This window comes from Penicillium subrubescens (genome assembly GCF_028828155.1).
Source record: "Penicillium subrubescens strain IBT 31985 chromosome Unknown utg000003l_segment0_segment0, whole genome shotgun sequence".
Lineage (NCBI taxonomy): Eukaryota > Fungi > Ascomycota > Eurotiomycetes > Eurotiales > Aspergillaceae > Penicillium > Penicillium subrubescens.
This window is the reverse complement of record NW_026643153.1, coordinates 1,077,546-1,092,940: the sequence shown is the minus strand read 5'-3', so window position 1 is coordinate 1,092,940 and position 15,395 is coordinate 1,077,546. Positions and strand designations below refer to the sequence as shown.

General features: G+C 46.4%; 4 protein-coding genes across 4 annotated transcripts; 1 reads left to right on the top strand and 3 right to left on the bottom strand.

The window, feature by feature from the left end:
- Nucleotides 1-3,065: 3,065 nt before the first annotated feature.
- N7473_004448 (uncharacterized protein) lies at nt 3,066-3,920 on the top strand (the record flags this gene model as incomplete). The annotated part of the gene is made up of 1 exon (XM_057150388.1): nt 3,066-3,920. The coding sequence occupies one exon, from the start codon at nt 3,066-3,068 to the stop codon at nt 3,918-3,920; it is 855 nt and encodes a 284-aa protein (XP_057010498.1).
- A 3,890-nt stretch (nt 3,921-7,810) lies between these two features.
- Nucleotides 7,811-8,617, bottom strand: N7473_004447 (FMN-binding negative transcriptional regulator; the record flags this gene model as incomplete). The annotated part of the gene is made up of 1 exon (XM_057150387.1): nt 7,811-8,617. One exon carries the CDS (start codon nt 8,615-8,617, stop codon nt 7,811-7,813), a length of 807 nt encoding a protein of 268 aa, XP_057010497.1.
- A 1,044-nt stretch (nt 8,618-9,661) lies between these two features.
- N7473_004446 (HAT dimerization) lies at nt 9,662-10,747 on the bottom strand (the record flags this gene model as incomplete). Its single annotated transcript, XM_057150386.1, has 1 exon — nt 9,662-10,747. One exon carries the CDS (start codon nt 10,745-10,747, stop codon nt 9,662-9,664), a length of 1,086 nt encoding a protein of 361 aa, XP_057010496.1.
- Nucleotides 10,748-13,716: 2,969 nt separating this feature from the next.
- N7473_004445 (uncharacterized protein) lies at nt 13,717-15,392 on the bottom strand (the record flags this gene model as incomplete). Its single annotated transcript, XM_057150385.1, has 3 exons — nt 13,717-13,733; nt 13,793-14,353; nt 14,416-15,392. 2 exons carry the CDS (start codon nt 15,390-15,392, stop codon nt 14,014-14,016), a joined length of 1,317 nt encoding a protein of 438 aa, XP_057010495.1. The 3' UTR covers nt 13,717-13,733; nt 13,793-14,013.
- Between the last annotated feature and the right edge of the window lie 3 nt (nt 15,393-15,395).

Sequence of the window (15,395 nt, the reverse complement as noted above, 5' to 3'; positions counted from 1 at the left end):
ACGCTAGCGAGCGGGACCCCTTCCAGAAGGACGGCCGGGCGCTGATCATCAAAGTCTTGCGACCGCTGAAGACGGTCTAGAAGGATCTCCTTGCCGTGTGACTAGGCCACGCTAGGCCGGCAGCGGGGCCGAACAACAAACTGGCTTTTAGTGCCTAGTGAAAAGAATAAGTTAGATAACTATGCGTTCCATAGGCTAGAAGCGGTACTATCTAGGCGGGTAGTAGTTGTAGGAAGCGTCGATTTTAAACAGGTCGACAGCGATACGGTGCTAGAGAGAGGTATGACGTTGTATTTTATAGGCTTCGCGCACCCTTATCCGGACCATCCGGTGGAAAGTCCTTTACCGTAGGGAAAAACATCTAGGTCAAGATGTTTACCTTCCTGTGACAGATCCGCCTGTCGCTAGGATCATGTTTCAGGCGTAGAATGCGTCGGGCGTTATAGTGAACTGCCAATGGGTCTAGGCGATTGCGGACAGGCTCGAGAGTATTCCAATGGCTATGCCCCTATGGTGGACTTCCGTACTGGATAAATCTCCCTGTAGCGTCGTAGTTTCCTCGCAACCAACTCCTGCACGTAAACCACGCATTCTCACTCTATGACTTATGTAGAAAATATTTTTCGTGACCTACAATACAGTAAAGCATAGTTAAGTCAGGGAGTAGGTAGTGATAAGGTTTACACGCAATGGATAATTAACTACTTGAAGAATAGACTTTCATGGTGTCATATGTGTCAGGATAGTAGCCTGTCCGTCAGGTGAAGAACCAGTAAAGGCTAGATGATTTGATTCAAATTGTTACTATCCAATTGTAACAAGTTCAAATTTCGTGCAGATTCCGTTCACTGGAAGTGGGCGATGGGTTAAACTCCGCGGATTTAGAGGAAGATTATAGATATAACTATGACAAAAGGCTTTCCTGCAGTTAACCGCCCAGGCCTGCATATTCATTATAACTGCTTCCCATTTTTGGGGGGCCTATTCTAGCCACTACTCCATGAAAGGGTTTAGATGCTAGTACTGTGTACAATTAAAGTGATAGGTGGAGCTAGGAAAAGCTTTTTGCGAAAGTAGAATTTTCCTTAACGTAGTATAAAGGTGTGAAACAGGAATATTCTTTGAAGGCGGAATTACGGCTGTTTCGGATTTGGATTTTCGGTGGGACCCTCGGGTCATTTTAGTTTTGTTTGGGAGATATTTCGGCGGCACTTCGGTGCGTTCTAGAGATAATTTGATAATTTGATTTTTAAATCGATCATGATACTGCCAAGGAGAAGGCCAAAGGATCAAATTGTGCGTTGTGCTATAGACCAAAGCAGCGAATCTAGGCGAAGAAGAAAGAAGAAATAGTTACATATAGGGGCGTTCTGGTATACGTACGTCACAATATGAAAACCTTATCTTCCCTATTTAGCATGTTTGCATCCATCTCTAACTGTCCTCGACCATAGCAGATAATTTCTTGCGGGTCTTTCGGTTTCTAAATTTAGAGTTTATACCCTTGGCGTTTTCTATATCTTGTCCAGGTATCCATGGGCTGCACTCGGAGGGCTACTCTTCCGATTTCTCTAGAAATGTAGATCATCTCATAGGTGTTTCACACTTTGAACACTTTAACTTCGTGTTGGTCATCGGCTTCTAAGTCGCGTGTTGGCATCGACTCGGAGATTGTTAGCATTCGCGGTGTACAAGGTGCTGAAAGAGGCACCGGAACACGTTATGGGCACGAGACTACTGTTTCAGTAATGCAACACGGTATGCTTGGGCACCAAGCTTTTACTACCTAGCTAGCCAGCTAAGAAGTTAGTCATTAGATGTACTCATACTCTAGCTAGTCCGCTGGGGCCCTGCCCCCGTCTGCAAGAGTATAAGGTCCATGGTCCATGCTTTTTTCTCCTTGCATTTCTTCTCTGCTGTGTTGCCTGGTGCGATCTCGTTTGGTCTGGCCCGTACTCTCTATAAAGTAATCCATTGCAATTCACTCTTTCCCCTAAAAACGTAAACGGCTAGCGTCATTCACATATGTAATTCCAGGCCGCGCCGGGAAAATTGTCTATAGAAATGGGGATAATTGGGTCGGATATTTTGTCAGCGGGTATGTGCTCCTTATCGACAGTACCTGGCTTCTGCTATTCACCCCTCCAACTCCCAATTCAAACGCCCGATTAATCCAAATGCCCATTTACCCATTACCAACCACAGAAACATTGAAAAAAAATATAGACCCCCTTCGGTATACAGGAAATGCATGTAAAACCAGATTTTCTGGTTTTTCATGAGATTTATGAAGGGGGTAGCCAGGGAAGGTCAAAATTGCTAGGTGGGCTTTTAGATTGACACAGGCTTTTGAACTGGGAATGTCAACTGCTGTCTAAAGCATGGGTCTGCCTTAACAAAACAATGAGTGGGGACCACGGAAGAGTCCTCGATTTGGTTAGCAACAATAACCTTGTTATCGCGCTAACACTAGGCTTGAACAAGGCTGCTAAGAGCTTAGCCATCCATGACGGGGTTCCTCATCGAGTGGAAATTAACCCAGAATACGACTCTGCAGATATACTTGCTTATGGCCAAAGCCTAATGCTGACTGAGGAGTCCTCACCCTAGTACGACGGAATACTCGAGTGTACTCGACTACTAATACTGTCTGCGGCTCTGGTCGTTGTCTTGCTAACACTCGTTGGCCTGGAGTGCCTTTCACACTTTCCGTGCTTCTCGCTCTCTTATCCCCAGATCCGGTCATCTTTGCTTGCCTTAACTGGGGTGTTTCAAATCTCCTCTTCCTAAGCAACATAATCGCCCCGAGAACTATCACCTACCACGTTTGTTGAACACCACCGTACCGCCACCACTCCGGAAAGTAGCTATCCAGAATTTCCCGATACTTTCCCTTAACTACACCTACGCCAGCCGCCGTATACTGCCTTAAGTGCGACCATCAAAGTCGCTGAAAGGTCTAGAGCGAGTGATCTGACCCCTCTTCGAAGCAGCCCCCCTTCTTGCCTACCTGCTCCGAGCTGTTCCTTATGAAGCCTGCTCCCCACAAGCCACTGTCCGACACCATGTCCGAGGACTCCGCCCTGTGGAGCGACTCTAGCGACAGCGAGAGCACCGTCGAGTCGATTGCTAGCCTTAGAGAACTACGTGACCCAACCGAGAGGTATCCCATTTTCTTCGATAGCCCCGGCTCGAACGATTTCAGCGCCTCGGTCGATCACCCGGTCGATCACCCAGTCCTCGCCGATCACAGTCTGTGGAGCGACTCTAGCGACAGCGAGAGCACCGTCGAGTCGATTGCTAGCCTTAGAGAACTACGTGACCCAACCGAGAGGTATCCCATTTTCTTCGATAGCCCCGGCTCGAACGAATTCAGCGCCTCGGTCGATCACCTGGTCGATCACCCGGTCGATCACCAGGCCCCCGCCAATCACAGTCCGGGTCCGATCCGGTCGTCATCCCAACAACCCCTCTTATCAGAAAACGACTCGCCCACTGACTCGCTGTCATCCGTCAAGTCCGTTGCCGCCAGGGTCCATTTCACCTTGGAGACATTGCACTCAGATGCCCAGTATAGCAGCCCGTCGCTTTGGTCCCAGAACCTCACTGGCACAAACCACTACTTCCGCGAGAAGAAGTGGGATTTCTTCCCAGAACTCGCGACCCCGTCCGCAAAGCAGGCCAGCTTGCAGACCGGTCTCGGCCTGAGCAATGGGAAACCTCGCAAGGACGGCCGTTTCAATCTCGCAGCGAAGCGGCGGGGGTCGCACTCGCCCGACCGTGCGGGTCTAGGTCTCGCCCAAAGGTTCGCGACTCCGTCAAGACCTACGTCCACCGTACATTGCTATCCCGCCCCACGACTGAACCCAAAGCTAAAGACTGAAGCAATGAATCAATCGATTTTCATTAATCTGAGTTAGGTTCTATGCAGGGAATATGCTTATGGGACCAGTCTGACGCAGTGAACTGTTGCTCGCAGCGGAAAGAAAGGACACTGAAAAGTATTGAGATGTGTGTAGGGACTGAAGGATGGAGATCTATTGTCGAACAACAACGGAAAATCACTTACAGCCTTCTCTTCTTGATCGCTCCTGTGTCCCTACATTTTGTCATTTTTTTGTTCGTACTCTTGAGAATAAGCACCAACTTGGACCACTTACTCCGAGTATCGCAGCACTACCCCCTATCTTCCTACAGTCTATACAAAAGTTTGAACCCACTCTTCAGCTGATCTCTTTCTCAGTTTTGACAGGGATTTGTCTTGATGCTTGCCCCTTTCGACGTTTTGAGGTGACTGATATTCCATTAAACTAGCACACCGTAGCCGCAGAGGCCGTTGCGTGGTCACCAAGCGGTTGTGAAGGGTGTCATGGATTTCTCAACCTTACCAAAGGGAGGATAAACAAACCTTCTGTTGACCCCCTTGGCCTACGGAAGGATCGGAAGAACATATTAGGGCAAAGAATACAAAAACACCGCGAGGCATCTTGTCAGTATTGTGATTTGAGGCTGCTGTTGCTCGGGAATGAAGCCGCAACATCAGAAATAATAGAAATAATTCTTGCGCTATCTATACGAAGTCCAAAGCTGATCAGAAGTCAAGTTGGACTTCGTGCTGTATATGTGGCCTCTTTGGATCCCTCTGGATGATAATAATCAAGCATCCTTTTGCTTTACAACAGATAGCTTGAAGCGACGCTACTTGGATATATATGAAAACTGGGGTCCTCCATTGTAGGGACGATATGCCATCACCACAGTTGCAGTCTACTTTGAATTTGAGGATGGGGATAAGTCCGAAAAGAACACGCTGCATTTGGTGGGTCCGATCCCAATTTTCTTGACAGTCCAACATAAACACTATTCCCTAGCGGCCTCTCAACCGCTGCTGTTAATTACCGACAACTAGGGCGGCGGCCCTTAAGAAATCGGTTCCACCCTCGAGACTACTCGTTAGCAGAATTCAAGACGACTCTAATGCTTGCTCGAAGAAATATAGACAAGAGATCTGCTATCTTGATCTAGCCCTAGCCACAGTCCGCATCTTTCGTTACCCGCGCGGCCGTGAGCTTCCTTCGTAAGTTTATTTCTTTCTGTCGAGTTTCTCCCCCTCTAGGTGCTTCGGCAGCACGACTCCCACAGCGTCGGTAGAGTCCCACAATCCTAGCGGCCTGCCAGTCTTGATCACTTGGCGTAGGCTGTTCGGTTGGTACACTGGAGCTAGAAGTCAAAACAAAAGAGACAGTAATAACAGCCACGACAATAGCTATGGATCAAGCAGTGTTTAAACTACACCAAGAGGCTTCTCTGTGAGAAGCTCTGTCGTGTATATAGACTTTTTGTCTTTATTAATTACTCTAAGATCTACCTCATCCACCAGATTGCAAGAGAATTTCTTATCGCGAAGAGTGGTTCTAATAGTGTCGGTCTCGCATACTCATAGAGAATAAGTGCCGACGATCTCTTAATATACCTAATGACACAAGAACGTACGCCGTCGTATGGGCGTCATTAGATGGACATGAAACGGTCGTGCAGATATTATTAGATCACGGAGCCGATATCAACGACTAGGGTAGAGACTACGGAGACACAGGAAACGCCCTCAAACCCGCTTGTTCTAAAGGACATAAAGGACACGATAAGACTATACAGCTACTGCTAGAGCGCGGAGCCGAATTCAACGCCCGGAGTGGCTACCGCGGAAACGCCCTCAACTCTGCTTGTGTTAAAGGACACTATAAGATTGTGCCTATGGGGAGCAAATCTTTCCCCACCGGGATTGACAAACCGGAATCTCAGAATGTCGGAAATGATAGTAAAATAAATCACTCCAGATAACACACACTTTTTGTTCTCCCCGAAGTATTAAAGTGAGTTAAAGCTGAAAATCTATTCCGAAACCCAGGATAGACACAAAAAATGAGTCTTAGAATTGATGTCGGTGCTTTTTGAAGGGGCAGTGGGAGCAATCTAATGGAGGATGATTTCACGTGGTGGGGCTAGCGTGTTGCATTTTATTGAGGCGTGGCTTCCTGGCTGGTCACCCCTGCGCTCAGTGAGCTTACATAATGCTCACTGATTGGATCAGATCGCTCAGAGACGTGCTCAGGTCTACTCAGTGAACAAAAGCGGCACTCTTCTGGGTCGTCAGAAAAGAGGGCATCACAAATTGACTGCACGATGTCTTCATGTGTGTGATACTCTGCGAAGGAATATATGTGGCCTAAGCCTTGGTACAAAACACGCGGAGATTGATCGCTAAACCATCGATTACTGTCTTTCCCTAGAATTGTAATACTCCTGTCGCTATTGGGCATATCATCTGATAGAAAGCAAGGACCCTATTGCTGAAACAGAAAATGCATTTTCATTTCTTCAGAAACATTTTCTGTACTGGATAGAAGCAATGTGTATTCTAGGTCTTGCTTCGGGGGTTGTGGGGATTATTAACCTACTGCAGTCAATTTTACACGTGTCTATTAAGTGTTCTGATTTTATTTACGCTAATTATACAGAAGGATGAAAACTTGAAAGTGTCGGAATTTTTGCATGATGCAAAGCGGTCTTTCTTTAGAAATCGATGAATGGCAGACGACATTCCCTTTCAAATTTATCATGTAGGACTTATATTTGCACCAAAAACTACAATGATTCGGCAGTAATTTAAAGCGGAACGCCTGTTGAGATAAGGGATAGTGATCGAGCGAGCTAAATCAGTAATGGCTAGTATTGCAATGAGTGGGGATTCTTTTGGAAGGGGAACCAATCAGTAGAATTGACAGAATAGAATTGATTGATTGTAGATAAAATGAGTGGCGGGCAGAGGGTATGTTAAATACACATCTGCAGTGTTGGTCCATAGTTGATATGTAGATGGGACCAATTCCTCCGTGTCTTAGAGGTCCCATGGGATACTCGAGAGTGACTTGAGTGTCGTCTCGGAACCCCGTAATTTACATACAAAACACAAAGAAAGGCGGGGGACGAAGGAAACCAATAGGAGGCAGCTGTAAGTAACTGCTCCACTATCCTCGACAGATAGGATCTCGGAGGAGCGATATCGTATGCCAGCAATTGAGTGATATTAAAGACAGCTTAAACTAATATAACCCCTGAGCGGGAGTATGCTATTCACACATCCCGAATGCCACGATACCGTATAAGGCTGGTGGCATCAGGGAGGGCAACCTACTATCTAGTAAGGCCTCGGCGTTATTGAAGACTGCTGAAACCTCAACAACGCCTAGATTGGATACGCGTGTTGTCAGATATTTAAGAGAGATGAAGTGCAGAATTACAGACTCTCGAGGGCCATTCAGACTTAGTTGATTCGGTGGTCTTCTTGCCCGACGGCCGGCTACTGGTGTCTGGGTCATGGGATAAGACTGTCCGGCTCTGGGATGTGGCCACGGGCGCTCTACAGAAGACTCTTGAGGTCGAGGGTGTAGTCACCAAATTAGAAATTTCTGCAAGTTGTTCATACCTCAATACTAATCTTGGGAACCTCAATATCCAAACCTCCCATGACATGCTGCCCTGCAGTCCAACTAGAACCCAGGCCAGTATGCTCCTAGTAGAAGGTCAGTGGGTGACTTTTCGAGGCGAAAAGGCACTATGGCTTCCTCCCGAGTATCGACCCCACTCTTCGGCAGTCAAAGACAATACTCTTGCGTTAAGACACAAGTCGGGACGAGTTTCAATCATCGAATTTGTGCCTAGTGAATATCAATGAAGTTTTTTAAGTTCATGCTCCACTATATTTCTTTATCTCCTTTTCTTGATCCAAATATCTTATTCTGCGTACATATCATTTTTCAACCTGTCTATCACAATCCAATCTGAGAGACTTCTTTCGTTTCTTAGCATCCTGAGCGTCTCCTCGCTCTTTAACCATGTCAGCTATGTTTGTCCCAACATCCGATCCAAGATTTCTGAAACCTGCAATGACACCCTGACGGTCGCCATGACCTTTATCTTGGCTCATCTTGAACTTGCCTTGAATTGTCTCGATTGTGATCTCGATCCCAATGATAGACCTTTTTTTCCCTTCAATGAAACTCTTTGGGGCATCAAATACACTCCACGGTGGCAGACTCTCACGATGCCCCGTGTAGCCCATGATGGACGTTTCACAGTGCTGTGATAAATCGTGAAGCTGATTGGAAAGGTAGTTCCAGGTCTCTGGCAAGGATGGATCATGGTAAATGGTCGCTTTGCCATATATCTGAACGGCTGCGTAGTTCCATGTGGGCACTACCTTGGCGCTTTGGGGTTTGGTTTCAGTGTAGAACTTGGGAGTCACATAATGATGATCTGCCCCTGTGAACATAACCATTACATCGTGTTGCAGTTTCCCATTTGGCGCATTGGTGACTTCTTCCAACATAGCCTTCGATTGAGGATTTTGCCTTGCCATATGCCCTCGCAACGTGCCTTTCACAGGAGCCTCGACGTCATGAGAGTGAACATTCAGAGCCCATGGTATATGACTAGATTGCAGCAAAGGGTAGCAAGACGAGGGAATCGCGGTTGTAATAAGCCCAAGAGGATTCTCCCGGATAAATTCAAAGAGCAACTGTAATGACGGCTCTGTATAAAGGTCTCGTTGGTACATGGTGGCGAGAAAATGAAGGCTGAAGTTGAAATCTTCGAGCGTGTGTAGGAAGCTAGGGAAAGAGGTAGTCAAAATTAGTGGATCAAGGGAAAACTAACGAGGTGACTCACATGGCGTGAGTCACGACTCTCCCTGTGGGTGCGACTCCCTTCTAGTGTCGGAACGCAGCAGGATATGTGGATACCCGGAGCAGGACATACTATATCCCGCCAAGATCAGTCATATAGTAGAGCCCATCTAATTTGCCAGCAAGGGGTCTCATAGCAATCCAGACCTATCATACATTCCATTGGTGCACCCGTATGCTCCACTTCGCTATTTTTCCAATACTGCGTACTTAGTGAGTCTGAGGCCGGACTGAAATTTACTCAGTGAGCCTGACTCTGAGTGCCCTGATAAAAGCGGCGGCAGCTCAGATAGGAAAGCCCCACCCGGCGGCAGAGGAACTGGTACGTACGTAGAGTGCCCTAAGTACTGTAAGCAATCAGCTGGTTACATATAAAAAATGATTCTGACAACACACCAAGCCGGCACATGGTTTTTATTCCACAACAGTGATTACGTGACATTGAAAGGAACTGGGTATATCAGGGTGCGACGGGAGGTGGAGTACTGGAAGTACGAACGGCGTGCTAGCCTTATTCTATTTTGCATTTGCTAAATCGTATCCAGGCACGCTGGTGCTACTGAGGATTTATCTGTCGATCATTCGGACACATTTAAGCTTGTTGCTGGGGGAGGCGGCTTTCAATATGCTGACAAGCCGGCTCCTACCGCTCCGCACGAATTTTCGAACTGTTCGAAATTCGCGAATTTCGACGAATCGAATCGAATTCGAACCTTGGTTTTCGAACTTCGAATCTGTACGCGATTCGATTCGTCAAAATTCGCGAATTTCGAACAGGTTCGCGAACTAATTTCTAGCTTTCTTAGCAGAAGCACGCCTTGGAGAGGAGTTTTTGAGGTGTCCGGCCCCGACAAAAAGACTTTAGCAAATGCATAATATCAACCGCATGTATTCCAAAAGAAACCATAACTGCGTAACTATTCAGACTTCCAACGTGCAGCATCTTTCAGCCTTATTAAGGTCCCAAGAGTCTTGCCTTTCATAGAGAAACGTCGAATTCCCAGTACATCTCTCCCGCCATTGAATAATCTCTCTATATCTACCTCCGCTGCTGGTATAGCAAGGTGATCTTGTGCTGCCTTGGCCATACAAGTAAATTCAAGCCTGTTGGCCTTCCACCAGTCCCGTATAAATTCAGTCTGGCTCTGGCTTGTTTCGAAACCAGTGCTGATTGTAGGAGTATCGAAATACTGGTCGATATCTGACTCAGCGACGTTACACTGCGTTGGCTGAAAGGCCTCCAAAAATCGATATTCGAAGCTCTTGTAATTGGTGCTTGGAGCAGTCGATGCAGGCTGTTCCGGGGTGTGATATGCTTTCTTCAGGAACGCCCTGATTCGGTCGATAATCTTGTCTCCATCTAGTAGCGTTTTGAGCCACTTGGTCTTAATTCGAGGATCCAGAATGCTTGCGATATAGTATATATCGTTGTCTTTAACACAGTCGTAGTACCTCTCCAGGAGTAAGATTCCGTCGGAAACAGAAATGGTTATTGCTGCCGAGGTTTTCTGCCACTCGCCTCGTCGTTCCTTAATAGCGAGGAGTATAGAACGGAGCTCTTCAAACATACGCGCCGCCATATGAATTAAAGGACTGTCTCGAGAGACGTACTCAGTATATTCGTTGAAGGGAGTCAGGATTTTTTTGATATCTGAGAGTTGTCTCCAGTCGTCATGTGTGAGACGCAAGGCTTCAATATCTGGCTCGTCGTTGACCGTATCTTCGAGCTGCCGGCGACACTCTTCGGCTCTCTCAATCATAACAAAGGTAGAGTTCCATCGAGTGTCAACATCGTAATTAATAGCTTTTGTACAGCCAGGCCGATTATCCCACTTCTGTATTCGCTGGGGAGATCGCGCAATCCAAAGGACAAGTAGTCGAAGCTTTGCAATAGGCGAAGTAGGAGCATTGATAGTCTTCCAGCTTCCCTTAGCAACATCATCAAGAAGACCACAGGCTTCCTTATGCGAACTCGCGCGTAGAGACCTCAGTATAGATTTCATGACCAAATTCAAGATATGAGCAAAGCAGCGGATTTAGGAGTTCTGGGTAAACTTCATCATCCCTTCTCGGATGATAGTCTCAGCCAGGTACTTATCATACCGCTAAGACAGCTTTTGGTAGAGGCACCGGTATAGGGTGTCATTATTAGATGCGTTGTCGGCTGTAATTGTCATCACTTTATCAGATATATAAAACCTGTCGAGAACCGTCGCGACAATATCAGCAAGCTTCTCTCCAGAGTGGTTGCCTTCGATTTCAACGAACTCAATACAGGCTCGATATTGCTGAAAATCAGGGGACATCCAGTGGGCATTAATTGCTAGCATTAGTAACGAGTTCTGACTTGTCCAACCATCAAGAGATAGCGCGATTGACGAAGCTAAAGACATCAAAATTCGAAGCTCACTATCAAGAGCATCAAGCCGAAGACCTAATCGGCGGGACACTGTATCCGCACTCGGTAAGGAGTCCTAAAAGCCTGCGGACCTTAACATAGCCTTAAATAAAGGGTGTTCGACACATATAAACGGCTGGCAGGTCGATATAATCCAATTTAGGAGTGCCTCTTCGAAGGGGAGCTTCTTTTCCTTAGAAATCCATGAGCTTAGTAGTCCTTGGCCTTCTAAATAACCGTCCTGAAAGAGCTTGTGTGCTTGCTGCAGATGCTGTTTCAACGCTGTAGTTGAAGATCGTAGTTTAGATACAAATCGAAAGAATCGACAGGTAGATAGCGATACAATGCACAGGTGTTTAAGTTCGAGCCGCTCCTTATTTCCTAATCTCCAAGTGCCAGGTTCAGGTGTTGTACTATAGTATTTCCATACCCAGCTCCGCTCCTTCGACTTAGTCTCATCATTCTGCTTGATTTCAACCCTCTCAACCTCGCATTCGACCTGAGATATTGATTGCGAAGGGCATATCTCCGTATCAAGGTTCGATAAACTCCTGGAAACATTGCTAGGAGCCGTAGGAGAAGTTGAAATCGGAGGAGTCGGTAACTTAGGGGCGCGTTAGGCCGCTCTCTTCCTTCGAGGGGGTAGGAGTGATATATCCTCTGCGAGGAGGCCATATTTATTAAGCGCCGCATAATCGCGTTTATTCTTCCTAGTATTAGGACAGCCGAATATCATAGGAAGTGGAGAAGTCATCTTTACATAATATTAGTATATCAAGATTATGTCTTGATTGATCGCTTACTTTAGAGCACCCAGAAGTGATGGTTTTCAGTAGCGTTTAACCACGATTCGGATGTTGTTCTGGATAAAAGCATATACGCGTCTCCACGCGTCCTAGTGGAATCTCCGCTAGCCCGATTAGACTGTCCATTTGCTCTACATTGAATAAAATGTGCAACTATAGATATCTTCCCTCTATATTAATAGGTTACGTGTATCTCAATGCGATCTATAGGATAATTTAATTTGAAGCAAAACGGACAAGAAATAAGGTTATGGTCTTATTGACTAAATTAGAACTAAAAATTATATATTATTTGCATAGAGGTTATTGCCAAACACTCGCGTCTATTGATACTGCCCTATAACTCTCTTCATTCGAGGTCAAATTGTTTAATTTTTATGTAATAGACAAACCCTAGCTTATCTATTTCTGTATCTGTTGATTATTTAACTAGTTAACTCAATAACAGCCATTTATTACACTTCATGTGGCGTCGATTGATGGCATGGCGTGGAACTGCAGACACTGCCAGTCCTCATTTACCGCCTTCCCAATGAGGCTTTGGTCCCAAAAGTTCGCGAACTTCGAATCGAATTCGAATCGGCCGTGAATTCGAATTCGTACGAATCGATCTGTTCAATAATAATTCGAATCGAATCGAATCAGGCAAAAGTTCGATTCGATTCGATTCGTGCGGAGCGGTACCGGCTCCATTTTGTAACAATTTAACAATCCTTCTGGAGTCTGCCACAACGCCACGGGTGGCACTGATGATGGCTACACTTGGTTTACCAATCAGGCTAATCACTGGCATAACGAGTATTACTGGCTCGATGGGCAAGTTACTCTTCCAACTCTGGAAGCAACTGGCTTGTACAATGTTGCTGTTGAGACAATTGGTACGTGAATCTCTTCGTCCGAAATCTTGAAGACTAACGGTAATCTAGACTATGCTTCAAATTCTGTCAGACATTAATGATGCTGGCACAGGCCACAACCATGTCGGCGCCTCTTATGACCCTACATATGACAAATGCCCTTGTGCTTCATAGGTAGAACAAGCTCATATTACTCAAGGGAGTTGAGAATTTTCTTAGATTGATCTGAGAATGGAAGTTTTCTTGGTTAAATTCTACGGCCTTCAGTACTCCTCATTGCCTCCTATACTGCAATTTGAACCCATACATTATGGTTGTCACTTGATTATACGGCCATTCTTCGCTGTTCTTCCCACCGTGAGCCAACCAATCTGTGACATTCAACACCACAGCTAGTTCAATGATATTCTAAGATGGGAGACTTCAACCCTCTCTTGTTGAATCCTGAACCCGACATGTGCATAAATTAGCCAATCAAGAATCACCGTTGCGGATATGACGGGTTCTACGATCGGGTCATTACGTCGACGTAAAGCTACAAGGTAGCTTTCCCAAGAGCGGAAACGATTCAATAGAACTAGATTAGTCGAAAATCGTACTGATATGTATGAGGCTTGTGCTGATCAGGAACAAAGCCGTGATATTGGACGTACTGATAACAACCGCCACTACGGAAATCTGTGCCACTGTGTCCGCAACATATACCCTGGCAACAAACTGCCCATCTGCGGATAACTAGTGGCGCCGCTATGTCCGTGAGTCCTAACTACGATCCGTTCGAGTCGGTAGCGGCTGATTTGTGGTACGCACACGTGTTGCGATATGACGCAGTTGCTGCTTCGGAATACAGCCGCAAACGTCGGAAATAATTCCTGCACATCAATACGAAGACCAAGTTGATTGGAAAATGTTGTATATGTGCCTCACGCTGTGGGAGAATTGTCAGATTACTTATTACATACACATCTGTCCTGGCGACTTGCTTACTGCTAAAGGGGCAGCATCAGCAGCGGCTGGCGATGTTGATCACTTGGGGTAGGCTGTTCGGTCGGCACACTTGAGCCAGAAGCTAAAAACAAAAGGGATAACAATAAACAGCCACAAAAAACAGCTATGGAGTGAGCAGTGTCCAAACCACACCAAAATCCCATAGCACCAATCTTAATTGTCGTCGAGAAACAGCCGGACACATCAAATCCAAGCAACCGTCAAACGCTTTGCCTTGCCCGCCTCTTTTTGATCACTTTGTATCGAGGTCCAGATCGAGAAACGCTATTACGCATAGGCGAAGGATGGGATGGGCTGTGGCTCATTTGACGAACCGGCAATATGGAGCTGGGTCGACCGCGAATAAAGAGATCGTGGCGGTAGGCGCCCCCAATTTTGCGAAACCCATGGTAATAAAGCCGCCGAACGAGAGACTGGTAGCTCTTGGTGGAAAGCCGTGCAAGCAAATGCGCAGGGAAGTTGTCCTCTAGAGCAAGAAAGATAGACTGCCCATCTTCTGACCAACGCATTGCTTCTGTATTTCTCGGATCATCGAGAACCCTTTCACGTGTTAGTAACAAAAGTAAAAAAAATTGGGATCTCGGTTTGTTTTCTTTACTCACTCGCTCAAGTTCTGAACAAAATCAGATAAATGTAATCTGGGTGCTTGACTTGCAGTACTCATGGGCTGTGGATTCTCGTGTTGCATAGTATTTCCCGAAACAGAGCCTCCTGCCTCGCCTTTTTCGTGTAGCTCTTCAATGATTGGTGGAGTAGTTTGATCACTGTTGGGTTGGTGAGTATCCCCACGGGTGGGAGGTCGATCTCTGTCGCTTAATGTCTCTTCTCTCGAAGCCCTGGCCTCAGAAGTGGCTTCACCAAGAGGATTGCCTCGAGCACCGCCAGGTTTCGGAGCTTCCTCTTGAAGAGTAGCATGGGGTTGATCTTGGAAGAGTTGAGCAACTACATCGTGATGATTCGTGAGACGTTGCTCAACTACCAACATATTTTCCAAAACTGCCATCACCTGGTTTAGCTTTCTATGCACCATTGTAGAGTAAGGTCTGACTATGAGGTGCCCACCTTCATGGATTATCTGCCGAGCATCTTTAAGCTCCTTTAGAGCCGTCTCACTCGACCCAAGTTCCTTTTCGCAATCGCCTTTATCTGGCCAAGGGTACAGAAAACGCCAAGGCCTACCGGATCTAAGCAGTTCAAGGTCATCTTCGGGTAGTTCCACCAAGGATTCTCCGATCTTTAGCTTTGATGGTCCTTCAAAGTGAGGGCCGGCAAAGAGGACGACCCTCGTCCAGGTCAATGCTTGTCCCTCCCTCACGGGGGGCCTCGGGGTTAGGAAAAGGTTATCTAGGCACTTGCTCAGGCGAATACTGGCCAAGTCCTCTCCGCGACTGAGGGCAATACTACCACCCCCGTTTAACACTGACAAGTAACCCTCTAGTTCATCAGAGAACTCGGAAAGGGAGATATCGGTAAAGCGGAGAGGGCGTAGACTTCTATCATGGCGGCAAGTGATAAAGTCGTTCGCTTCGTTATAAATAATTTGACGAGGTTCATGGAAATTTTCGTCGTTGGTGGGCATCTT